The sequence below is a fragment of the Vigna unguiculata genome, chromosome 8 (genome assembly GCF_037176805.1).
Source record: "Vigna unguiculata cultivar grain cowpea cultivar isolate G323 ecotype 2 chromosome 8, ASM3717680v1, whole genome shotgun sequence".
NCBI lineage: Eukaryota > Viridiplantae > Streptophyta > Magnoliopsida > Fabales > Fabaceae > Vigna > Vigna unguiculata.
The window spans coordinates 705,909-732,111 of NC_140799.1; the positions used below are offsets into that span (position 1 = coordinate 705,909).

Below are 26,203 nucleotides of genomic sequence, written 5' to 3' on the forward strand. Positions count from 1 at the left end.
GCCATGAAAGATGAGCTTAAATCAATGACACATAATGACGTATGGGACCTTGTGGAATTGCCAGAAGGATGCAAGAGAGTTGGGTGTAAATGGGTCTTTAAGACTAAGCGTGACTCTCAAGGCAATATTGAACGTTACAAGGCCTGTCTTGTTGCCAAAGGTTTTACTCATAAGGATGACATTGACTATAAGGAAACATTTTCGCCTGTTTCTAAGAAAGATTATTTTAGAATTATCATGGCATTAGTAGCTCATTATGATCTTGAGTTGCATCAAATGGATGTTAAAACTGCTTTTCTGAATGGGGATTTAGAAGAGGATGTCTATATGGACCAACCGGTGGGGTTCGCTGAAGAAGGAAAGAAGCACATGGTGTGTAAACTTAAGAGATCGATATATGGACTTAAACAAGCTTCTCGGCAATGGTCTCTTAAGTTCAATGATACTATTGTGTCCTTTGGATTTAAAGAAAACACCGTTGATCGGTGTATATATCTGAAGGTCAGTGGGAGTAAGTTTATATTTATGATTCTGTATGTTGATGATATCTTGCTTGCGACTAATGATCTTGGTGTATTAAGTGAGAGTAAGAGGTTTCTCTCTAATAACTTTGAAATGAAAGATATGGGTGAGGCATACTATGTGATAGGAATAGAAATATTCCGTGACAGATCACAAGGACTGTTAGGTTTGTCTCAGAATGCATATATTAATAAAGTTTTAGAGAGATTCAGAATGGATAAATGTTCAGCATCTCCTGTTCCAATACAGAAAGGAGACAAGTTTAGTCTCATGCAATGTCCAAAGAATGATTTGGAATGGAAACATATGGAAAATATCCCTTATGCATCTGCTGTTGGGAGTTTGATGTATGCTTAAACTTGTACGAGGCTAGATATTAGCTTTGCAGTTCGTATGCTTGGTAGATACCAAAGTAATCCAGGTCTGGAGCATTGGAAAGCTGCAAAGAAAGTTTTAAGATACTTACAAGGAACAAAGAATTACATGCTTACTTATAGAAAATCTGATCACCTTGAGGTGATAGGTTATACAGATTCAGACTTTGCCGGCTGTGTGGATACAAGAAAGTCTACATTTGGTTATGTGTATCTTTTAGCCGGAGGAGCGATTTCATGGAAAAGTGCGAAGCAGTCTGTCATTGCTGTATCCACCATGGAAGTTGAATTTGTGGCATGCTTTGAGGCCACAGTTCAGGCTAATTGGTTGCGGAACTTTATTTCAGGACTTGGAGTAGTCGACAGTATTTCCAAGCCGCTGAAAATTTATTGTGATAATTCCGCAGCAGTCTTCTTTTCTAAAAACGACAAGTATTCTAAAGGTGCTAAACATATGGAGTTGAAATACTTTGCCGTTAAAGAAGAAGTTCAGAAACGTAAAGTGTCAATAGAACATATTAGCACATATCTTATGATTGTTGACCCTTTAACAAAAGGGTTACCGCCCAAATTGTATGCTGGTCATGTAAAGAATATGAGCATTATGTCTACTAGTGAATGTTAAATGTTGAATGTTAATGTTTTTAATGTTTATGTGACATTCTGAGCTCCCTAACGTATAAATTTCTGAAATCTGTGTTTTCTTCTTTATGTTTATGCATGCAAATTATGATGAAGAAAACAAATTATGTTATGTTATTGCTTTGTAAAATGACATTATGTTTGAACCCATTATGAACTTCTCGTTTTAAGGTCATATTAAGGAGAAAGGGATGATATAGTAGTACATGGAAGGGATCATGTCGATCAAATGATGTGTGACCGCCATGACTCTTATTATGTCTGTATCTTTAATTATGAATAATGATGGAACCAATTTATGCAAGGTCTTTTATTGTGCATTATGTTTATGTATTAAATCACATAATGTTAGGACATCATATGAGTCAAGTGGGAGAATGTTAGAATTAATTGACGAATTAATTCTATTAGTGACTCATTTGAAATATTATGATGGGCCCAATTGTGATTTAATAAAATATAAAGACTTAATTGTGATTTAATAAAATATAAAGACTTATTGGTTATTATTATGGGAAGTGATAATAAAATAAAATAAAGATAAAGATAAAATAAAAACCAACTTGATGGACGTTGTTGGTTTATAAAAGGAATATGGATTCTGTCTCTGGCCATAAGGTTCTTTTTACGGTAACCCATAAAAAATGTGTGAGAAAAGAAAGAAAGACAAAGAGATAGATTGGGAAACGGTGGTTGAAGAGCACACAAGATTACAAATTTGAAGAACGCATATCCTTAATTAGTTTTACAGGAGAACCTTGAAAATGGCCATGACTTGAAGATGAGTTTTTCAAGATGAGAATGAGAAGGTTTTGAGATTTGTTATATGAATGAAGAGAAAAAATGTGTTTGTATTTATAGCCCATAGTTGAGTGAGAGAAGTGTTGTTGCATTTATTTACCCGTGTGAAAGTGAAACTAATCTATTCCATTAAAGTGGGTTCCTTTTTCTCTCGTTCAAGGTATATATTATAAATTGTTGGAGATTTCTAAAGTAATCAAAATTCTTTTTTGCAAAGAATAAGCGATGTATATATCTATGTTATGGGCATTTGTTATATGCAACAAATAATTATAGTACAGAGAATAAATAAATAAATTTTAGATTTCATGGTTCACTTCAAGTTATGTCAAATTTAATTTGTAAAAATATGTGTTTTATTTATCAAAAAGGTGTAAGTGTCAAAAAATTGTGTGTCTATTCGTCAAAAGATACACGTATAAAACATACTTTTTCTTATGAAAAAAAAAACGTTTGTCCTTTTATACAAAAACTAGTATACTTACCCGTACGTACGCACGAGACATATATTTGTTTTATTTTGTATATTAAATAATAAAATAGTGAAAGTATTATGTAATGAAATATTATGAAAATTAAGTTATATTATTGTAAATGTTGTTATTCAATTAATGAAATAGTAAATTTAAGTGATGCAATAATAATTTCAATTTTAAATATAATAAATAGAATTGATATTGCAATATAATATAATTAATTGAGCGGACATTTTTTTACTTTTTTTTATTTTTAAATTTTTTAGAATAATAATATAATTGCTATTATATTTATTTAACCATTAAAAATACTAATAATAATATTAATATAAATTATAAATTATCAAAATTTAAAAGATTAAAACTCTATTTAACAAAAGTATTTAGTATAACAACATTTTCTATAATTAAAAGAAAAACACACTTATAATAATAACACCATTATGAATAGTAATAATAATAATAAAAAAAAAATAATAATAATAATATTTGTTATAAATATTAATATTAATATTAATATTAATGCTAACACTAAGGCTAATGTCAACTATAATAATTTATAATTATATATAAAGATATACATTAATAACAAAACAAATAAAAATGACAAGTAATTGAAATACAATCCCGTAGTAAATTAATTTAAGATGTGTGTCTAACTATAATCATAATAATAATAATAATAATAATAATAGTAATAATAATAATAATAATAATAATAATAATAACAATAATACTAATATAATAATATCTCGTAGTGATAAAAATAATAATAATACAATAACTACATATATAAAGAATATATATACATATATATATATATATATATATATATTTGTTGTGTCCTCTTTTGTTTATATAATTTTATCCTCTTAATTATTATTTTTTAAAATTAAAATAATTATTCATAATAAAAATTATTTGTCTATTTTATCATTTTAATAATTTTAGTAACTATTTTTATAATTCAAATAATTACACAAATATAAAAATAAAATGAACAACAAAACAAATAAAAGGTGCAAGTAATTGAGATATGATCCCGTAATAAATAAATGTAAAATGTGTGTTTAACTATAATAATAAGAATAATAATAATAATAGTAACAATAATAATAATAATAGATAATGATAATAACACTAAAATAATATCGCGTAATGATAAAAAAAATAATATAATACAACTACATATATAATAAAGAGATAAATAAATAAACAACAAAACAAATAAAAGAGTCAAGTAACTAAAAGATGATTCATAGATAGTAAGTAAAAGTAAGATGTGTATGTAAACATAATAATAAAAGCAATAATAATAATAATAATAATAGCTATTATAATAATTATAGTTCTAGTTATAATAATAGTAATAATAATAATAATCTATAACAATATATAAAGAGGATTTTCTCTTTTGTGTCAACATTTCAAATACCAATTTTACCCTTTAAAATATAATTATTTATAATTTTTTTGAAAATTGACAGTTACTTTTACAAACTTTTTTATAAAATCATTTATCCTTGCTCTTCTCTTTTTCTCTATTTATCAACAGTTATTCTCTCATCTTTTCTGATATATTTCACTTTATTTTTAATAAATGTAATTTTATTTTATATATTATAACTTAATAACATTACATTATCATTACTTACTATAATATCATGTATATTTAAATATAATTGTAGTTAATAATAATAATAATAATAATAATACTTATAGTTGATAGTAATACTAATCATAATAATTATAGTTAATAATAATAATAATAAATTATTATTATAATTAGAGCTGATAATAATAATAATAATAACTATAATTAGAGTTATAATTGATAATAATAACAATAATATAAAAATAAAATAATTAATATCGTGAAAATTAGGTTATATTGTTGTAAATATTATTATCAATGAAATGAATTTGTAAATTAAGTTTTAAATATAATAAATAAAATTAATATCACAGTATGGTGTAGTTAATTGATTTTACAAAATAATTATAATAGTATATGACTTGTGCGTGCACATTTATTTATTTATTTCAAATACGTTTAGAATAATAATATAATTGTTATTATATTTATTTAACCATTAAAATAATAATAATATCAATATAAATTATAAATTATAAAAATTTTAAAAGATTAAAAATCTATTTAGCAGAAGTATTTAGTATAATAACATTTTTTATAATTAAAAAAAGCACTTATACTAATAACATCACTATAAATAGTAATAATATTAATAATAAAAGTAATAATGATACTAATAATAACAAACAAATGATAATAATAATAATAATTTTTATGATATAAATATTAATATCAATGCAAATATCAAGGCTAATGTTGATATACTAATAATCTATAATTACATATAAAGATATATACAAGAGCAACCAAACAATTAAGAATGACAACTAATTGAGATATGATATGTAGTAAATAAAATTAAGATGTGTGTCTAACTATAATAATAATAATAATAATAATAATAATAATATCCTATAGTGATAATAATAATAATAATAATAATAATACCATTATAATAATATCTCGTAGTGATAATAATAATAATAATAATAATAGTAATAATAATAATAATAGTAATAATAATAATACACTAACTAAACATGTAAAGAGATACACATTTTTATGTCCTTTTTTTGTTTTTACATTTTTATTCTCTTAATTATTATTTATTAAATTTAAATAATAATTCATAATAAAAAATTATTTGTCAGTTTTATTATTCTACTAATTTTAGTAACTATTTTTTTTCAATTCAAAAAAACCAAGACATAGAGATAAAATGAGTAACAAAAGAAATACAAAGAGCAAGTAATTGTAATATGATCTCGTAGTAAATAAAAGTAAAATATGTGTCTAACTATAATAATAATAATAATAATAATACCACTATAATAATATCGCGTAGTGTAAAAAAAATATCAATACTACTACTACTAATAATAATATTATTAATATTAATACAACTACATATATAAAGAGATAAACATCTTTGGTGTCCTTTTTATTTTATCAATTTTATCCTCTTAATTATTATATTTTAAATTTAAATAATTATTTATAATAAAAAAATTATTTTTCAGTTTTATTATTTTACTAATTTTAGTAACCATTTTTTTAAATTGAAATAATTGTTCAAATGGAAAGATAAATGAACAACAAAACAAATAAAAATGATAAGTAATTGAAACATGATTCCTACACAGTAACTAAAAGTAAAATGTGTAGGGATGTCAAAAAACATATGTACCCGCAGGTATACGCAACGGTAGGAAACGAATATTAAAAATGGATACTCACGGGTACAAATATTTTGTATACTTGCATGTTAACAGGGCGCGTACGGGTAAAATAGTATCTGTACCCGTGAATACCCATACCCGTTAAACTTTAATTCATAAAAATACCCATATATATATATATATATATATATATATATATATATATATATATATATATATATATATTAGTAAAAAACATTTTGACCTAATTTTTTCTAAGTTGCACATCTTGTCCTCTCTTCTGTCTTCATTCTTCCAACTTCAAGTATTGGTACATTGTCTTCTTTTAGGTACACCCCTTGACATTATTCTCTTTCCTTTTTCTGAAATTGGGCATATACATCAAACCCTATATAGATAGTGACGTTTATGGTATGTTTGTTGTCAAATGATGGAATCAAAATAAGAATACTTAACACGTGGCAATTGAGTTTTATTATTTGTTTATTTTGTTTATTTTTCAGTAATCAATCGGAAAAAGTGAGTTTATTGATCAAAGCACTAATTAAAGAATTTTAATTATGTTGAACGTCATTTTATATTTATTTTTATAATTATTTGGACTTGTATGAACTTGAGTTTATTTGAACTTTATTTAAAATTTATGACAATGATGTATTTTATTTTATTTTATTTGAATTTATAATTAAATATTTGTTTCTTAAATAATTTTGTAAATATCTGCGGGTAACTGTGGATACTTGCGGATATGAAAAAAATAGACGGGTACCCGACGAATACGGGACAAATATTTATCCACCAGGTAGAGTATGGGGGAACTACTACCCGTACCCTACCCGCCCTATTGACATCCCTAAAAATGTGTATCTAACAATAATAATAAAAACAATAATAATAAAAATAATAACTATTATAATAATTATAATTCTTAATAATAATAATAGCAATATAATAATATTACTACTATAATAATAGAAATAATTATAATTAATAATAATGATAATAATATTTATAGTTGATAGTAATAATGATTATTAATTATAGTTGATAGTAATAACCTGTGACAGATCTTGACAATTAATTTTGGAGGAGCCAAAATAATTTATAATAAAAAATTGAATAAAAATCTCCAATTATTCCTTTTTGAATGTAAATAATCATTTTGCATTCAAAAAATTCATCTTTCATCTTATTCCGAATTTTGTTTTGATAAACTTCGTTGTAAAAAATGAAACATTAAGAGTTAAATAAAATGAATTAGAAAATCAATCTAAGTAAAATATCTTTAATTTGTTTATTTTTTGTCAAAGATTGACATAATTCAATAATGGTCGACAAATCCTTCAAATTTGAATGAGTATGAACATCAACAATGAAATATTGTAGTGAAATTTTAAACTAATCATATATTTATCAATATACCTTTTTTTTTAAGTTTAAGACAAAAAAATAATTTATCATAACTAATAAAAATTGAGATGTAATTACTAACAAAAATATATAATAGTAATAATATTATAGATTACAAATAAGAGTAATAACTTTACTACTAATAATGTTAATAATACTAATAGTAATAATATATAATAGTAACATATAATAATAATAACAACAATTATTATTATTATTATTATTATTATTATTATTATAATACTAATATTTGTTATAATTTTACTACTATCACTATAAATAATATTTATAATAATATATTATTAATAATTAGAAATACTAATACTTATAAAAATAAAAATAATAATAATATTATTTATAATTAATATTATAGTTGAAATCATACAGTAAAAGATTTTGGACTCATCAATAATTTATTCAGAATAAAAATCCTCAGTTATTTCTTTTTGAATGTAAATAACCATATTGCGTTCAATAAATTCATCTTTCATTTTACTCCAAATTTTGTTTTGATAATCTTCGTTGTAGAAAATGAAATATTAAGAATTAAATAAAATGAATTGGACAATCAATCAAGTAAAATATCTTTAATTTATTTGTTTTTGTCAAAGATTGACATAATTCAATAATGGTCGACAAATCCTTCAAATTTGAATTGGTATGAATATCAACAATGAAATATTTGAGTGAAATTTTAAACTAATCATTTATTTATCAATATACCTTTTTTTTAAGTTTAAGATAAAAAAATAATTTATCATAATCTAATAAAAATTGAGATGTAATTACTAACAAAAATATATAATAGTAATAATATTATATATTACAAATAAGAGTAATAACTTTACTACTAATAATGTTAATAATACTAATAGTAATAATATATAATAGTAACATATAATAATAATAATAACTATTATTATTATTATAATACTAATATTTGTTATAATTTTACTACTATCACTATAAATAATATATTATTAATAATTAGAAATAATAATACTTATAAAAATAATATAAATAATAATATATTTATAATTAATATTATAGTTGAAATTATATAGTAAAAAACTTTGAACTCATCAATAATTTATTCGGAATAAAAATCTCCGGTTATTCCTTTTTGAATGTAAATAACCATATTGTATTCAAGAAATTCATCTTTCATCTTATTCCGATTTTTATTTTGATAATCTTCGTTGTAGAAAATGAAATATTAACAGTTAAATAAAATAAATCAGACAATTAATCAAGTAAAATGTCTTTAATTTGTTTGTTTTTGTCAAAGATTGACATAATTCAGTAATGATCGACAAATCCTTCAAATTTGAATGGGTATGAACATCAACAATGAAATATTGGAGTAAAATTTTAAACTAATCATATATTTATCAATATACATTTTTTTTAAGTTTAAGACAAAAAAATAATTTATCATGAATTGAGATGTAATTACTAACAAAAATATATAATAATAATATTATATATTACAAATAAGAATAATAACTTTACTACTAATAATGTTAATAATACTAATAGTAAGAATATATAATAGTAACATATAATATTAATATTTGTTATAATTTTACTACTATCACTATAAATAATATTATAATAATATATTATTAATAATTAGAAATACTAATACTTATAAAAATAATACAAATAATAATATTATTTATAATTAATATTATAGTTGAAATAAAAAATAAATGAAAAAATAAAAACAAATTGACTTTTGTAGGATTTGAACCCGGATCCTTTTGTACCAGAGTTTTAAAATGACGAAAAAACTAATTTCTATGACACGTGTCAATAAAAGAAAATGGGTATTGTAGTAATTTTGGTGATATCTTCTTTTCTTAATATGTAATAGATTTAAATGGAAATAGATTTGAAGTTTATACCAATATGGTCCTATTTGATTTTATTTTATTAAAAAAAATTGTGAATTGTAGATTCTGATAATTTTGTTATTACTTTCTTTTTTTGTTCTTACTCTTAATCACCATTGCCAGTTTAGCACTAGAAACATAAAATAATAAGTAAGATGATAAGAAAATATTCAAAAATGAAATAAATAGATTTTATTTGAGGGTAATAAAAGATCTTACATATAATTTTCTATTATTTTTAATTTATTCAAATGATAAATTTGATATTACTCATTTCTATTTATACCAAAACAATGTTTCTCCGGGTGAAAGTGTGCTTGAACTTTTGAATAATTATTAGCACACATCTCAATAATTTTGTTTCATAGTAAGCACCAACTCTCCTATTGTAACCCAAAATAGCAAAGTGAATTTTTAGACAAAAATGTTGAAGTCCAAAGTCAAATTTAGGGCCATTGGTCGAACTTAAGAAAGGTTTTCTCTCTGCACCTCCGTAATTACTAACTACACCTCGTATTAATAGAAAAAGACTAAAGCACCTCCATTGTTATATTACATCACTGTTGTTATATTTGTTCCTAAAGTTTTAGAAATGAATATTTCGGAAGTCACTTCTATTTATAAAGATAAAACATTACTTTAGAAATTATGGGGGTGCAGGATGAAAAAAACCTTAAAAAGTTTCAAATTAAAAACGAAATCTATTAAATACATGTATAATTCAAATTATTTAACCAGTGTTTCTAAAATTTCATTAATATTAATGATGAAGTAAAATATATTAAGAGCAGTTTTTAGCTTTGCAGCTCAAAAATGTGTGAATTGACGATTATGCAACCTGATTAATCTCTTCATAAATATCTCATCGATCGTATAAATGCTCTTTAATTGAATTATGAGTAAAAATTAACAATTAAGTGAGTTCATTTTAATAAATAATATGAAGTTTAAATGTATAAATGATTAAAAAGAGAGTTAGATTATTCATATTAGCTCGAGTAAAACTACTTATGGTAAAGGATGAGTATAGTTTGTATAAAAATAATTCTAACATTCATCTTCCAAAAATAGAGAAAACGAACATATATTATAAATCATTATATTTAAAACTTAAATTAATTTTATTAATATCACTCAAAGTTTAAAAATATTTTTTATTTAATTTTCTTCTAAACTGGTAAAAAAAACCATTATCCCTCAAGCTGAAATATCGTAATTTTGAAAACAAATTACGTCAACCAAATGTATTTTTTTTAATGAGCCCAGTCGAATAATTTCTTTAAGAGCACTAATTTCTATAAATTTAAGCAGAAATAAATAGTAGGAACAATGAAATCGCCTTGTAAAATTATATATATATATATATATATATATATATATGTATATATTATATTCACCAAGAATAATTGAATTTAATAAAAAAATCAAATATTAATATACTCAATGCATACTACAAAAATTTACCAGCCACTTGCACTAAATTTATTTTTTCATTCAAAAGTATTCCAAATTGACTTCAGCTCGAAAACTTTCTAACATTGACAATTTCTTATGTTATTTTATTGTTAAAAATTTTCCTGACGTTTAAAACTCCTTAATAAACCTTGAAAAATCACCACAAGTGGTTCATAATATAAGTAGTTTGTGGAATATCTGTAATTTTTTTGGAAGGATTCTCTATAAAAAATATAAAGAAAAAAATAAACAAAAAATAGCTTATGTACAAATTAAAAAGAAAAAATTAAAAATTATATAAACAAATTTCTCACTAAATATTTTTAGTTTATAGATTTTTTTTCTATTGAAGCTCTTATTAAAAAAAGTATATAAACATGCTAAAGGTAACTTCTCCACACTATCAAACAAAAATAAATCCACGCAATTGGGCAGTTTCTCATGACGAAAAAAAAAGAGAATATTTTGGTGAATAGCGTGGTACAAGGAATATTTTGATAATTAACTTTCTTTTTTATCATTATCACTAAAATTAAAATTAAAAAATAAAGCAGAAAAGTGCAGAATAAAGCAAAAAAAAAAAAGAAGTGAATTTCAAATCCTAATAAGACAACATTGAAAAGACTTAGGTAACTACCTAGCGGATTAAAGAAGAAGAATCGCTATTACATGCAATTGATTTATGTGTCACTTCTTCATTCAACTTAACCCAAAACCTTTTTTCTTCCATGGAATCATTTCTCACACTTCAATGTTCAATCTGCATTCAACATTTTCAATCTTTCGCTTCTCTTCAAAGATGGAATCTAATAATTTTATTTTTATTTTTATTGGGATTAAATATATTTCTAAAAATTAGAATTAGTCTATATTAAAAATTCTAAACTAATTTAGTTCCTTAATTATATAAATATGTTGATTTAGTCAGTTTAACTAAATTTTATTAAGTTTATGTGATGTTTAAACGTGTTTCTATTAACATATATTGAAGTGTGTTAAACCGGTATAAATATTATTGTGTTTAACATCGAAACAAAATACGTTTGAATCATCAAATAAACTTATAAAATACTAAATTCATATATTTTTGAAAATAAAATAATAAATTGATTCAAAATTAAAAAAAAAAACTAATTACAATTTTTACTTTGAAAAATCAAATTATTCGAACTCACGAACAGCACAAAGAATCGAGTACTATAATTCAAACTTTTTTATTCTTCTTTAAGTAATCCATTCATGTTTTTCCTAGAACCCTACCCTATAATTTCCATGCTCATTTAACCATTGCCATAGTCATAGCATGAAATTAATGTGTGATCCATTTTATTTTATTTTTCCCTAATCACAACTAAATAAAATAGTTATGAAGCATAATTCTGAAAATTTTGTTCCCTTTATTGGTGGTTTAGATCTTTGGCACTCTTGTTCTGACTTTTGGGTGTGTTTTGCTCTGCCACATACCTTTACTTAAAAAAAGAACCTGATTCTCTGAACACGAGGCACCAATTACTTTCCCTGCCTTCTTTTCCACTGAACTCAACCAAAAACCAAAAACCAAAAGCCAAAACCAACCACTGTGTTTGTAGTGTTAACATGTAAACAAGTAAGCACCGTACAATCTCACTCTCTTTTTGTCTCTCTCAACCCTTCCATTTCAACCTCACCGGCATAACATCAAACACCTTCTCCACCACTGAACCTTCTCTTTCACTTATCACTATATTATTATTATTATTATTATTATTATTATTATTATTATTATTATTGTTATAACTTATCATTATTGTTGTAGTTCTTGTTGTTGCTGTTTGTTTGTTGTTTTTCCGTGGAGAAATGGACAAAGCTCGAAACGTGAGGCGCGGAAGCAGTGTGTTCTCAAGCACCAACAAGCGACGACACAAGCGCAAGCACAAACACAACCTCCTCGCTGGTAAATTACACAACACCAACTTTTTCTGCGCTACGAGACAAAACCTATTTTACATTTGTCGTTATTCCTGTCTCTCTCTCTCTTTTTTTTTTTCTTAATATTTTACGATAACGAAGAGTTTGCAGATAACGCTTTCTGTTTTCTCGGTTTTTCTCTCTTGTTTCGCTGCGTGCGCTCTTACCTATTTTGGTTTGTGAGGCGTAGTTTTCAGCCGTGGGGACCTTCGATTCACGGAGAAGTTGAAGAAGGAAAAGGTGAGAAGCTTGAGTGCGGTCGGAACGGCGTCGTCGAGCTTTCAAATGAGTTGCCATCTCTCTCAACCGCAACAGCAACAACAAACACGTGACTCTTCTTCAGCTCTCATTGCCACCGCCAAGAGATTCAAGCTTCATAAGAATGTATGTTCTTCTTGTTATGTGCTTAATATTCTGTTTCGTGCCTAATTTTTGTAAAAAAAAAAAAAAAATCGAAGCAGAGTTTCGTAAACGAAATTTAAGTTGAAAAATTAAAGCGAACTCTCTACTGGTTAAAATTGATTTATTCTACACTAATTTATATAAACTTTTCTCTGTTATTAATTTTTCTGAAAGATAATTTTAGTTTTTTTGTAAACTGTTTTAGAGAAGTATGTTTCATTTTTTTTTTTTCTGGGAGAATCGCTGAAAGAAACCTCCATGTTGCGTTTCCGTGTGGTTTTTCATTCGGAATTAGAAGTTTATTTATCTGCATAATTACATTATTTTTGACGAAATTTTATTATATGCATAATTTCATTTTGAATGTACTAAAAGCGTATAAGGAAATGGGTTTTTATTTTTTATTTATTTGCTTACCTTCTAATTCGTGGATATTTTTTCTCACTGTGACGAGTTTCTTGTGTCTGGTTCTTTCTCTACTTTGAATGATTTGACAGTTTTTTAATGACTGCAACGGTGCTTCTGTTCCGCGGAAGCTACGTTCAGGTGAGTTCAATATTCGAAACCGAAGCGTTTTAATGTGTGGATAATATGCATTTTCCTTTGTAGTTCTCTTTGGTTGTTGTTGATTTTGGATTAGAGTTTAAGCAATCTCTGAGAAGCGTTTTTTTTTTTTCTTTTTCTTTTTCTCTGTTTGTTTGTTGTAATTGTTGGACTACTGATTTGGTTTTGTCTTTTTCTTTTACTTGTGAATTATTGCAATTGTTTTAGTTCCACTGATATCTTCATATACCATAAACTTTTAATTGACCCAGTAGTTTTCTTCTTCTGCATGCAATCTTGTGTAGAAAGTGGGGCAAAAACATTGTTTGCTGAAAATATTATGATTTTTTTGTTTTGTATTTTGAAATTACATAGCCACGAAGAAACGGGGTCGCGAATCCATGTTACTTGATTCAGAAAAGGTGAAGAATAAGGTGGATGGAATAGAATCTCTCAAAAAGGATAGTGTAAAGAAGTCCAAAGTGAGTGTTGTAAGTAAGACATCTGTGGGCTGTGTTTGCCAGTTTCAAAACTTGACACTTTTGCTTTGTTGGTTTAATTTCTCAGCATTTTCTGTTTCCTCAACTTTTGCTTGGAATTTTATGCTTTTGCAGAAACGAGGAATAAGACGACAATGGACCCCAAGAGAAGTTGTTTCTGGGCCCATCACAAAAGATGAGGAAGAGGTTGCTGAGACTCTCTATGCTTTGGCTGGAATGTTCCCTGACAATGCCTCCAATCACAATAATAAGGAACTAGAAGGGGAATCTTTGCCAGATAATTCATCAGTTTTGAAAAACTTGGAGGATAATGCTAGTGCTGCTCGTGCTCTTGAAGGTTATTTTTCATTCTCTCCCTTATCTGGGATACTTGTAAAACTATTTACTCAACCTTTTTCACGCTCTTTATTATTCATTTTGTCATGGATTCTATTCTAGCCTCAGCAACTATTCATGAGAGCTCACCTGTAGAAGCTTCAAAAAAAAGTTGTTTGAATGAAGATTTTGGTCAAGAACAACAGCCTGATTTTCCTGAGAGTACGACGCCCTTCATGCCATCTCATGGCACTTCTCGAACAATAAATTCCCAGGTCATGCCTAGTGTGATTGTTAAGAGTGAAAATGGCAACAGAGTTGCATTGCACGACCCTGAGTTAAGTCTAGCAATGGGGTGGGTAATGTTTTTGTTACATTCTTAATTATCTCTATTTTTCAAGTCCTTTGTCTGTTGGTATTGACATGCTTCATCATCATATTGCAGATTCAGTATGCCCAGACAATCAAGGATTTCTCAAGTAGAGAGGAAACCACCCGTGGAATTTGAGGTCATGAACATTTCAACTTTTACAATTTATTCGGTCCTACCATAACTTCTGATTTCTGAGCTGGTACACTTGTATTTTTGGTACTATTGGCTTGCATTTAGGCCAAAGACGTTGATTGCAAGCAACAGCATATGATCAAGGAACAAAAAGGAAATGGTATGATCCCTCATTCTCGAAGATCAAATGCCCCTTTTGATATGGTTGATATCTCATTTTGATGACTAAAGTATAGGCTAAAAGTTTTTTCCTTAATTTTGCTGATTCTCGAACTTCTTTTCTTTCTTTTTTTTTTCAGAAGGCCTTGCATTGTGGCCAGGCTTGTCTCCATTGGCACCAACTGGCCAGCCTTATCTTCAGTAAAGTTTCTTTCATTCTTCATTTTCGCCCAGTTAAGTACCTTCATTACTGTTTGTCCAATTCTGATCATTTTTTTTTTCATTCCAAGGTCTTCTTCTATTAAAGCTCCTGATTGGCTTGAAGCTGCAAACCGTGCCTCCAAACTGGATTTGATGGAAACTTCAGCTTGTTCGTCAAGTGGGAGGGTAAGGACTAACAAATTTACTATCACTGCTGTTTTTGTTTGACTCTATTATGTTAAAATCTCTTGATCCTAAACTATGTACACTCCACTCAAACAACAATTTATCGTTGCCAATAACAAACCATGCAGGTTTTTATTCCCAAGAGATCATGGAAAAAGTGTGCAGCTCATATTCACATCAGTCACATAATCAAGAGTTTAGAGATGCCAAAAAGACAGGTTACCAAAGAAACCAGGCTTTTTGACTGTCATCAACCGAGAGCACATGAAGGATCAAAGCGTGGAGTTCTTTTACAAGCGCACAGCTTAAACGGAATGAAAAATGGAATTACTTCTACTGTGAGGAATCCCAATGAAAGTAAGAATATTATTCTCCAGCAGCAATGTCATTATCGAGAGATATCACAGTCTGCTTCAACACCTGTGGTTTATGGCCCTCAAAAGCAAGTAAGCCTGAGGTTAATTTTGGTGATGATGCCCCTCTTCCTCATGCACTAATGATTATCCTTATTATGCAGAATTTCAACTTCTTGTCCTTGTCAGCAGGAAGTAATGGGTTAAAGGTCGACAACAATAATAATAACAACAAAATTGGAAATAGGTTGGAACCATTATCAAAATTGCAAATGCCTTATTTTCAGTCACTAGCACAGCAGCATGGGGTGGTCATGCCAATTCCTGTGGCTCAGAGTCAGTATGCCTCCACTTCTTTCCTTGATCAGCTTTCTGTAGCAGGACCACAGGTATTAAATATCTCTTTCGTTGCAAGAGCAATGTTATTAAAGTATCATTAATCCAATAAAATGGGCTCGGAAATCTAGGGTCCGACTTTGGTAAAAATAGCTTAATGTGATTATGTATATGAAATGAGGTGCCTAAAGTTTATTGCTAGTAATGAATTGAACGAACTAGCGTGCAATTTAATATCTCATAAATATGCACCCTTATTGTCCTGCTAGTATCGTCACTCAATGCTTTAATTGGGTGCAGGTTCGGTTGCAGCAACCTCATTATTTTGGTAACCCGTTATGTGGAACTAATTATAGTTCAACGCTCTCACATAAACAAGATCACCGAAGCTTTTGGGGGTTGCAACAAGCAGAGCAAAGTAGGTCCACAGTAAATTTCAATATAACGAGGACCCAATTTCCTAACTGGCAAAGTGGAAGGCATGATTCTTCTGCAATGAGTCCATGCTCCCAAGCCATTCTTCCCTGTTCCTCTGCATCACAAGATACGTTGGGATCTAAGATTTCTTCAATCCCTGGGCAACAGAAGCAGCTCCTTCCACCCTTCCAAGACAAATGGACCAGACCTTCATCATCTCCCTTCATTATATGAAGCAACAATGTGGCTGCCAATGCGATTGTAAAGTCATGACCAACATGATTACGATTCATTGTTTTATATTTTCTACAGCGCAGCTTCTAGAGCTACACCTTTCATATTAAAACTAGCACAGAACTCTTTTTATTCGCACTAAGATATCCCCAACCGATAATACGTGTCTAATTCATTGCAAGACGTAGAGACACCAACCTTAGAAGGATTGCCCCCTAATCATTTTTCATTTTGCAGGAGACTAGCACCATCTAACTGAAAATAAAACACCAGTATCTGTTCCCTGATGATTCATCGGTACCATCATAGTAATCGATTTTCATTGCATATACACTACAATTGCCCACTTATATTCTATTAAGTGTTTTGCAAACTGTCAAGACGAGCAAATAAATTAAAAAAAAAATACAAAATAGAAATCGACAATAAAAGAAAGGCTATTGAAAACCCTGATTTGATTAACGTCTTACAAATATAAACATAAGCCGAATAAGATGCGTAGGTAAAGGGTACTGAATACACGGCTCAAGAAAAAATATTTTGAAAATTCTGTATCACAATTGAAATGCAAGAATTACGCCAAGGGCAAGAGCATGTCATCGAAACCTCCAAACTGCTACGACTGCAGAAAATTAATGTATCACTCCAGTTTTTCCAGTTCCCCCATTCTCTCAATGATAGCCTGCGAGCACAAAAACATGTTTGTTAACGAATTGAGGTTTTCTATGTCAAAAAATTTACACCAAAAACTGCATTTTCACGGAGAAATGTGTAGGAAGAAGAAATAGAAGTAGACAACTATGCCTGAAATATAATACACACTTAAACCTTACAGCAGCAGCCACACATCAAGTGCTTAGTAACCTAAAAGATTCATACCTTCTTGCTTGTTTCTTGCAGTTCACCCGCTAGAATGAATTCATCAAGTATAAGATAGACCTTCAAAACAAACAGGTAAATTACATGAGTAAGTAAGCGATAAAAAATAGTAATAATATTCTCTGGAAAGAAAATGCGATCAATATGGTGGCCAATAACTACTCCAGTCTTAACACTGAGCCACCATGAACTGAACTCAGAAAGAAAAACAAAACAGAGATCGGTATAAATCATTATATCAGACATACATGCATACACATCCACTGGAGAATGTTGATGTATATAAACGATGACATTACATATTACATATTACATATTGATTATATTGTTTGGTTTTCCACAGGTATCCTCCACTGGAGGTAATCCTGTCTGAGAACCCTTTTCAGACATCAAGTTATAGTGTTACATATTTATTAGTGCAGCTAAATAAACAATGTAGCATATCGATTATTGTCGGGTATGTGTATGGGTATGGTTTGTCACTATTGTAATGTAAGCTCAAGAATATAGAAGGCAGAAGAAATCAATTAATAGCAATACTGTGACTAGAAACTACCGCTTGTAGACATCTACATCCACATAAACAGTCACAACTATTTTGCTGAAAATAAATTATAAAAAGCAAACAAGGGAGTGGAATTAAATAAACAATTGTAGAGGGAAGATAAGATGAATAATAAACAAACCTTATGGAAGTTAAAAACCAAATCGAGCTCACACACATTGCTGAAGAAGTGATCCAGTATTTCCACAAACAAATGAATGCATTCTAAGTATGCCAATTCATTATCAGTGATATCAACACAGAGTGAGAAAAACAAGCCAGCGTATCGCCTGTATATTATCTTGTGCGTACGAAACTGCAAGACACGTTACCATCAAACTGTAAGAACACAATAAGGACAAAAACACCCAAAAACGTTGTTGTAACAATTCAGACAGCCTAAGGGCGACAGAACCAGAACCTCGTCGCAGTTCCATAACATCAATCAATAATCAGATAAATAACAAATTATATGATAATCAAAAGGGAGAGAAAATTGACCTCGACGAAATTAGTGTACTTAGGATCTCTGTTTACGACGAGGCGATGAACCTGACAAATTAAGGTGAAAATTAGGTTAAGGCGTTGTGTTAGTTGTGACAATAAGAAATGGAATCGTGTGTTGCTATTACCTCGTATTCGACCTTGTGTTTCTCGGAATCCTCGAGAGGAACGTAGTATTTGGCAAGACGGGTCTTGCCTTGTCTGTTCTGCAAGAGAATGAATCGGATCTGCGAACAGGAAAAGGGTAAAACAACTTAGGTAAAACGAAATTGAGAAAAATCGGAATGAAAGCGATTGTGAGCATGAGAAATTTACCATTTGCGACGATGATTTAGGGTTCCGGAGAGGGTAATTTGTGCAATTTATCTCAAATGCGAGAGACGAAGAAGATGATCATACCAACGACTTTACTTTGAAACGCTCTGTTATTTATTATTGTTATTTTGTTTCTGCGATGCTGCTAGCGTGTAATGACGACGCAGACGAGAGACAAGGGTTTTGCCCATACTTACCTTATTTGAAGTTTGAACATTCATATTAATTTTGAATAAACACTTCAAATAATTGATCAGTTATATAATCTCTATTTTATAGTTTATATTTACAGCGAAAGAAAATGTTGTTTTAATATTTGTAATAAAATAGTTTTCTTTCCTTTAAAATCTATCATTTTTGTTTTATTCCTGTAAAACATGTAAATTTTGATTTCTGTCCTTTTAAGTAATTTTTATCTTTTTGTAGTTTTAAAGTTTATGTTTAAATATTTAATATTAGATGCATAAATAATATTTAATTTATACTTGATTTTTTTTTTTTAAATGTATCACGTGCATATGGTAACAAATATTAATTAAGAACAGACAAAAGAAATTCTGACTGATGAAAATAAAATATTAAAATTAATTTGTTTTAAAGGAACAAGTTCCTTAACTTAATCTTTTTGTTACAATAATAACTGCTATGACTTTACAGAATTTCTTTATTTATTTTTTTCATGTTTCTTCCTATTTTGTGATTCTTTTATTTTTTTTCTTAAAAATTATTGTAAATTTAAACCTTACTGAAACAAATTAAATGTATTCATTTTGGTGTCAATCCACTGAATCATAATACATAGTACACCAAGAAATTATTTAAATTTTTGACATTGTTTAAATTCAATTTTTGGTAGCAATAACTCTTCATTAAACTTTACTCTCTCTTTTTTATTGAATTAGATTATTTTGTTAAACACTGGTGTTCAAACAACAACAACAACAAAACTATACCAATCTATGAACTAACAAGAAGAGCCTTGAATAATTTACATAAAGTTGAAATTTCAATACTACAAATGAAGAATCTTTTAGTTGGATTCTTCCATTGGTTTCTTATTCTTGCCCCCAAATGCACCATCAAGCAGAAGGGGTACCAATAATTGCATGCATGCTACCTTAATGATTTAAGGTAAAATGCCCTATAAGTCTTGTTTGTAGATGGAGTTTGAAGCAGCCAACAGAGCAGCTCCTATGCCAGATCCATCTTTTGTATGCTCTATCACCACATTGTTTGATTTTTCAGTCCCTAACAGTTCTTTCACTGAATCTTGCAAATAAGTCCTGTATTGAGAATACTTTTCATATAAGCCCCCATCTATTGCAACAACACTTCTGTTCCCATTGCCAAAGATGAGACCTCTCTGATCTTCTTCCATTTTCTGCAGAATCCCCACAATTCCTGCACCAGCTAACCTCCCACCTCTCCTTACAATAGTCTCACAAACCTCTAAAACTGTTTTTCTTTCACTTAAATTGGATTCAGCCTGAAGAAAATGAGCCAGTGTCAAATGAAAAATAGTGATTGAGTATTACATGCAATATTCTAAGTAGATATGATAGAAACACATAGCTCTTGTAATAATATAATCATAATTCTGCATCATCATCTTGAAAACCTGATGCACAAGGACATTTTTTCTCCATTTTACTTAAGCTTTTATATTTGGATTGTAAAATAACCAGATGGTGCTTCTTTATACTACTATTATAGTTCTCTTGGGAAATTACCATCTTCTTTCTTTGTGTCCATGAAAAAACTATCTGTTAGTAACTTGGTAATGTTGAGTTATGGAACATGTGCTTAAACTGCATTGTCATCAAGTTTAGGTCATGAAATTTTTACCCCTAATATATCATAGAGGAGAGACCCAACTGCATGTAAATCGCCAGAATAGTCTTGCTGCATAGCACATAGATCTGGGGTTCTGTTAAATTCATATAAAGGCATATTTCAGTTCGAATATAGCTCAAAAGTCTTAAGCCAAAAATATACCTTAACCAGTGTAACATGTATATGATAGGAATGTGTAGAGTTACTACATGTAAAGAGTGAAATATGAAAATTGGATGCATTGATGTATACTTTGGAGAAGGAATAATTGACAGAAGATTAGAACTACGTGTACAACATAGTTACTGTTATATGATTTTAACTTGATTAAAATTTACCCGAGTATGAATGGTGTAGATAGTTTTTGTGGGACAAATTTGCCAAACAAACCACCCTCTTCAGTCATTTTCAGTAGCACTCGTCTAACAATTTCGCCTAGATAGAGTCCTGAGATTGTCTTTTCAAAGATCTGCCAAATAACATGAAGAGAATGAATGACTATTGTACTTGCTATTTTGTCATAAGAACATCTAAATAATAGAGAAGATGGTTCAAAAGTTACCTGCTCACCTGGATTGATGGTAGCAGCTTCCATTTCCCGGTCAAACTCGGTTGAAGGGAGACTATTTGAGAAAGCTCCCCACTCGGTGCTAATGATCTGAATCAAGGAATTTTTTTGGTCAGATTAAGAAGATATTCTTCATGGTTTAATTAGTCTTTGTTTTTGTTAAAAAATTTCAAGTTAGTCCTCCTGTTTTTTAAATTTCAATTTGGTTCCGATTTTTTAAAAAATAATGCAATTTGGTCCTTTTTGTTAAATTTCTTGAAATGGACCAAAGCTTTTTTATAAAAAATTGAAGTTGTTAATAAGAATGATTTGTTTTATTGGTATTATTAACATAATCCTAATGTTAATTTTGATGAAAAATACTCTATCCGTTTTAAGAAATTCAACAAAAATATCAAATTGCATCAATTTTTTCAAAATTCAAAATCAAATTGAGACTTGAAAAACTAGAAAATTAACTTAACATTTTTTTATGAAAAGAGTACCAGAATTGTAATTAAACCTATTCTTCGTCTATAGCATTAATATGAAGGAGAGTAATGAAGTCTATATCAACCATTTTGCCGGAAGAAGAAACATGGCCCTGTAACTTAGGAATGGCACTGATCTGCTCAACATAGCAAGCGTTGGTTCCAGTACCCAAAATGACAGCAGCCACAACATCACTGTCCCAGTATTCTGCTCCAGCTAATGTTCCCACAGCATCATTCACCTGTTAGGTACCCATTTTCTAAAATTATATAACAATTCATGCTTGGATCAGTCTATTTTGGTTAAGTTATTGAACTTCTATAGAACTATTGGGATCAAAACAACATACCAGAGCAGAAACTCGCATATCTATTCCCTGTCTTTCCATTGCCTCATTCAGACAAGCAACCACATCTCTTCCTGCCTGTGTAAAGAGTTTGAAGTTTCAGCCATGCCAGAGTTGGGTTCATATATTTCAGTTACCATTTAACTATATCAAAACACAAAACTCTAGTTAATGATACTGATTAAATGACACAACTTACATTGTCCCTCATAATGCACAGTGCCCTTGTATTAAAAATTATCGTTTGTTTTTAAATATAGTTGCATTGCAACTATTATCCGAGTTTTGTTTGAAGTTTTTCTGCCAATGAATGCACACCAAGTTAAATAATTTGTGAAAGGTAGATAAATATACATACTGTTCCAGAGACTGCAAAACCCTTTGTCCACTTGATCAGTATACCAGAATCAATGGATGTCTGCTTCACAGGAAATGAAAACGTGAATCCAATCTCTCTCTTTCTTCCCGGTGAGATATGAAATCTCCCATCCTCCTTCGACACAAACTTTGCAAGCCCCGAAGCAATGAAATCAAACAGCTCCTGCAATGAAACTCAGTATCTGTTTGATGAGAAAAATAATCTCACCTATTTTCTTAAAATTTGTTTCAAAAATAAGTGTTCATAAAACCAAATAGCAGAAATTGTGCTGAGATTTGAAAGCACTATAGAAAACAAAATGATCATCATATACAATGCAAATAAATGAATTAGTTAGTTACCTCTGATGTAGCAGACATGAGATCCTGTGGTATAGAAACTTGATCAAACTCAGTATCAATAACACGCTCATCTTTCCCACCCAACTGCACCCTCATCACACGGAAGTTGGTTCCTCCAAGATCCAAGGCATAGAACAACCCTTTCTCATTCCTTACATTCCACAACACAACACAATCCAACACAACACACATCAAATTATTAATAACAACACTAGCAATCTCAATATAAGTTTAGCTCAATCCTAAACGATTAACATGCCATAAAGGTATTGCCTTTGTATACTGTGATTTTTTAACATAATATTAATGAAAGTGGATCTAGAACCTTGACGAATAAGGCAAGCCAGAAAGAAAGGGAACATAACATAACATAACATACCCAGTGGGGAGATTTTCAACATAGGTGGGTATCATGGGAAGGCCGGGCTCAAGGCCAAGCCCAAGCCCAAGCCCAGCTCGCATATCATCAGACATGGCTTTGGCCACTTGCTGAAGAAGGGGGAGAGGAGTGGCACACTGGCGTTTCAATTCCGTCAATATTCTCGTTGGGGTCGTTGAGACGTCAGATCGGAGAGCCACCGAGAAACTCCGCCGTGGCGGTCGTGAAAGATAGGAGCCTGCGGCGAAGGAAGTGGCGGCAGCGACTGTAACAGACATCATGTTTGTTTTGCTCTTTTTTGTTGATCCAACACATTCTTCATGTGACACAAACACACGACACTGATTAAAGTCACTTATTTGCTCTCTTTCTCTCCTTCACTTCGTGATGAACCATTTTCAGTCCTAAAACGGTTATGTTTTTTAACTTTTGAGTTAGTTAAACACGGGTTATTTTTTGTATTAATTAATATTATTATTAGAACAAAGTTAATCATACTTACAAAAAAGTAATCTAAGAAAAACTTATAAAAGAGGGAAACAAATTTAAAGTGAAATATTTAAACCGAAAAAAATACGAATATAATCTACTATGATGTAGATAGACAGAAGTGTTTGCTCTATATACGATTAATAAGATATTTATTAAATGCTTAGAATTTTATATAAGGATAATGCCACTGCAAAGATTTTCATTGTGGGGTAAAACATTTTATTTCATTTATAGAATAGATTATATCAAAGTGCATTCATACATCAAAGGCCGTTAAAAAAAATTTAAAAACTGGACTACATACTAAGTACTGAGATAAATTTTGTTTTTCTCTGGTCTTTACCAATGCTGGGCTGCGGATGATAAAGCCCATGTATTGCACTCATTCTTCCTTTTGATGGGCCAACCAAACATTGAGCCCACAAGCAAGTCAAAACTTGATGCCGTCCAAATCCAGTGAAATATTGAAATTTAGTAAGGATATAGTATTTTTTACAAAATTAAAAAATATTTGTTAAAAAAAAAAAAAACTATCTGATTCTAAAATATTTTCCTCCCGTATATGGGTAGTTCCTAATAAACACGCTAAGAAAACAATTTTTTTAATACAACAGAGAACAAACATTACCAAGAATTTTACACGATTTAATTGACATATCTGAAATCATTAACATAAGATTGGAAATTTTAAAAATCTAGTTAGTTTTTATACACTAATCAGAAAAAAAAAAATTATATACGTAATTATAACTATAATTATTTAGCTTAAGTCTGAACAAAAAAAAATGGCATTTGTAAGAAAAAAAAGATTATCCCAACCACACGTCTCCATTGCTACAAGTTTGTTTGGAAAAAAACTGAAAAATGTGATCAGTTAATATTCAACTTTCTAAAAGTAATCAGTTAATTATGACCAATATCATGGAAATTTAATTATTTTTACAACTCATAGAAGAAAAACATGTATAAAATGAAAAGAGTTAAATATGTTTTTTGTCCCTTAACTTTAAGTGAATTTTGGAATTAGTCAATTTCGAAAAGTTAGACCAATTTATTCATTAATCTTTCGAAATGCATGAATTTAGTTCTTTTAATCAAATTTTATTAATTTCATTTGATATTTCAAGCATGTTTGATAATAGTATTTGACTTAACATTAAGACAAAAATATGTCAAACAATATAAACAACTCAAATACAATTCTGAAATGCGTACGAAATATCAAATAAACCTAACAAAATTTGATTAAAAAGAACTAAATTCACGTATTTCGAAAGATTAAAGGTTAAATTGGTCCAAAGTTTTGAAATGGACTAATTTTAAAATTCACTAAAAATTAAGGGACAAAAACATATTTAATCCAAATGAAAAAGTTATACCTATTCACAAATTAGTATATTTTTTTGTGTTCCAAATATCCTTTTAGTTATCTCTTAATAAAGAGCAAAAACCTTTTAGTTCTGTAATTCGGGAAGCATTGAAATATGATTAACTCTACTTATAATACAAATATAATTAATTTTTTTTATTTATGGGATTAGAATATGTAAAGAGTAAAAAACACTTTTTCTCTAAAGTATATAAAAAATATTTAGGATTATCTAAAGAGGCTATAGCTTTTGAGAATGGTTATAAGTGCTAAGAATGAGAAACCCAGAAACCCTAAATTTGTCGTTTTTGCTGTGGAAAAGCACTACAACTTTAAACCTAGTTCTTAATTAATGATTAAGAAAATGGAAGCAACAAAATGATGCACATTACTTACTCCTCTAGCAACAAGAGCTTGTGGGATGTTAGATTCGGTGGGAAAGTACTGTGTTTGTGTTTGGAATGCATGGCTTGTCCCAAAAAAACAATCACACAAGACAGAGAGAAAAAAACAGTGAAAAATGTCCATGTGCTGGTGCATGTGTTTGCAATTATCACCATCATTATCATCTTCTGTTGTTCTCCAATGAACCAATAACCCTAATATACATGCCTTCAAAAAGGAACAAAAAAGGAATAGAAAAAGCAGTGTTCTTCATTATGCTTTGCTCAGTAAAGTGTTGCTGAGAGAAGGACAACCAAAACAGATCACCACCCAACTTGCTCCTCTTTCTCTTTTTTATTTATTATTTCAATTATTATTGTGCTTAATGCAACAATTCTACCTCCTTAATTTGTTGACCATCATCATCATTGTGTCTCACTCAATTCTTAAATC

The 26,203-nt window shown here is 28.9% G+C and overlaps 3 protein-coding genes across 7 annotated transcripts; 1 reads left to right on the forward strand and 2 right to left on the reverse strand.

Annotated features, from left to right (window-relative positions):
- Window positions 1-12,320: 12,320 nt before the first annotated feature.
- Window positions 12,321-17,236, forward strand: LOC114194387 (uncharacterized). Of its 5 annotated transcripts, none has more exons than XM_028084570.2 (14): window positions 12,321-12,454; window positions 12,644-12,781; window positions 12,986-13,179; window positions 13,695-13,743; window positions 14,116-14,231; window positions 14,355-14,577; window positions 14,679-14,910; window positions 15,001-15,064; window positions 15,166-15,220; window positions 15,360-15,420; window positions 15,510-15,606; window positions 15,735-16,052; window positions 16,124-16,348; window positions 16,596-17,236. In XM_028084570.2, the coding sequence occupies exons 2-14, from the start codon at window positions 12,685-12,687 to the stop codon at window positions 16,944-16,946; spliced, it is 2,082 nt and encodes a 693-aa protein (XP_027940371.2). In that variant the 5' UTR covers window positions 12,321-12,454; window positions 12,644-12,684; the 3' UTR covers window positions 16,947-17,236. The 5 variants fall into 5 exon arrangements, with proteins under 5 accessions (XP_027940371.2, XP_027940372.2, XP_027940373.2 ...); XM_028084571.2 differs by having other exon boundaries at window positions 15,363-15,420; XM_028084572.2 differs by having other exon boundaries at window positions 14,685-14,910.
- A 136-nt stretch (window positions 17,237-17,372) lies between these two features.
- Window positions 17,373-19,413, reverse strand: LOC114194389 (SNARE-like superfamily protein). The gene is made up of 6 exons (XM_028084574.2): window positions 19,189-19,413; window positions 19,002-19,100; window positions 18,871-18,921; window positions 18,512-18,685; window positions 17,826-17,885; window positions 17,373-17,628 (listed from the first exon to the last, which is right to left on the reverse strand). The coding sequence occupies exons 1-6, from the start codon at window positions 19,189-19,191 to the stop codon at window positions 17,587-17,589; spliced, it is 429 nt and encodes a 142-aa protein (XP_027940375.1). The 5' UTR covers window positions 19,192-19,413; the 3' UTR covers window positions 17,373-17,586.
- A 640-nt stretch (window positions 19,414-20,053) lies between these two features.
- HXK3 (hexokinase 3) lies at window positions 20,054-23,902 on the reverse strand. Its single transcript, XM_028083015.2, has 9 exons — window positions 23,506-23,902; window positions 23,127-23,277; window positions 22,765-22,947; window positions 22,410-22,484; window positions 22,146-22,301; window positions 21,584-21,679; window positions 21,360-21,490; window positions 21,034-21,115; window positions 20,054-20,674 (listed from the first exon to the last, which is right to left on the reverse strand). Exons 1-9 carry the CDS (start codon window positions 23,784-23,786, stop codon window positions 20,330-20,332), a joined length of 1,500 nt encoding a protein of 499 aa, XP_027938816.1. The 5' UTR covers window positions 23,787-23,902; the 3' UTR covers window positions 20,054-20,329.
- Window positions 23,903-26,203: the final 2,301 nt, after the last annotated feature.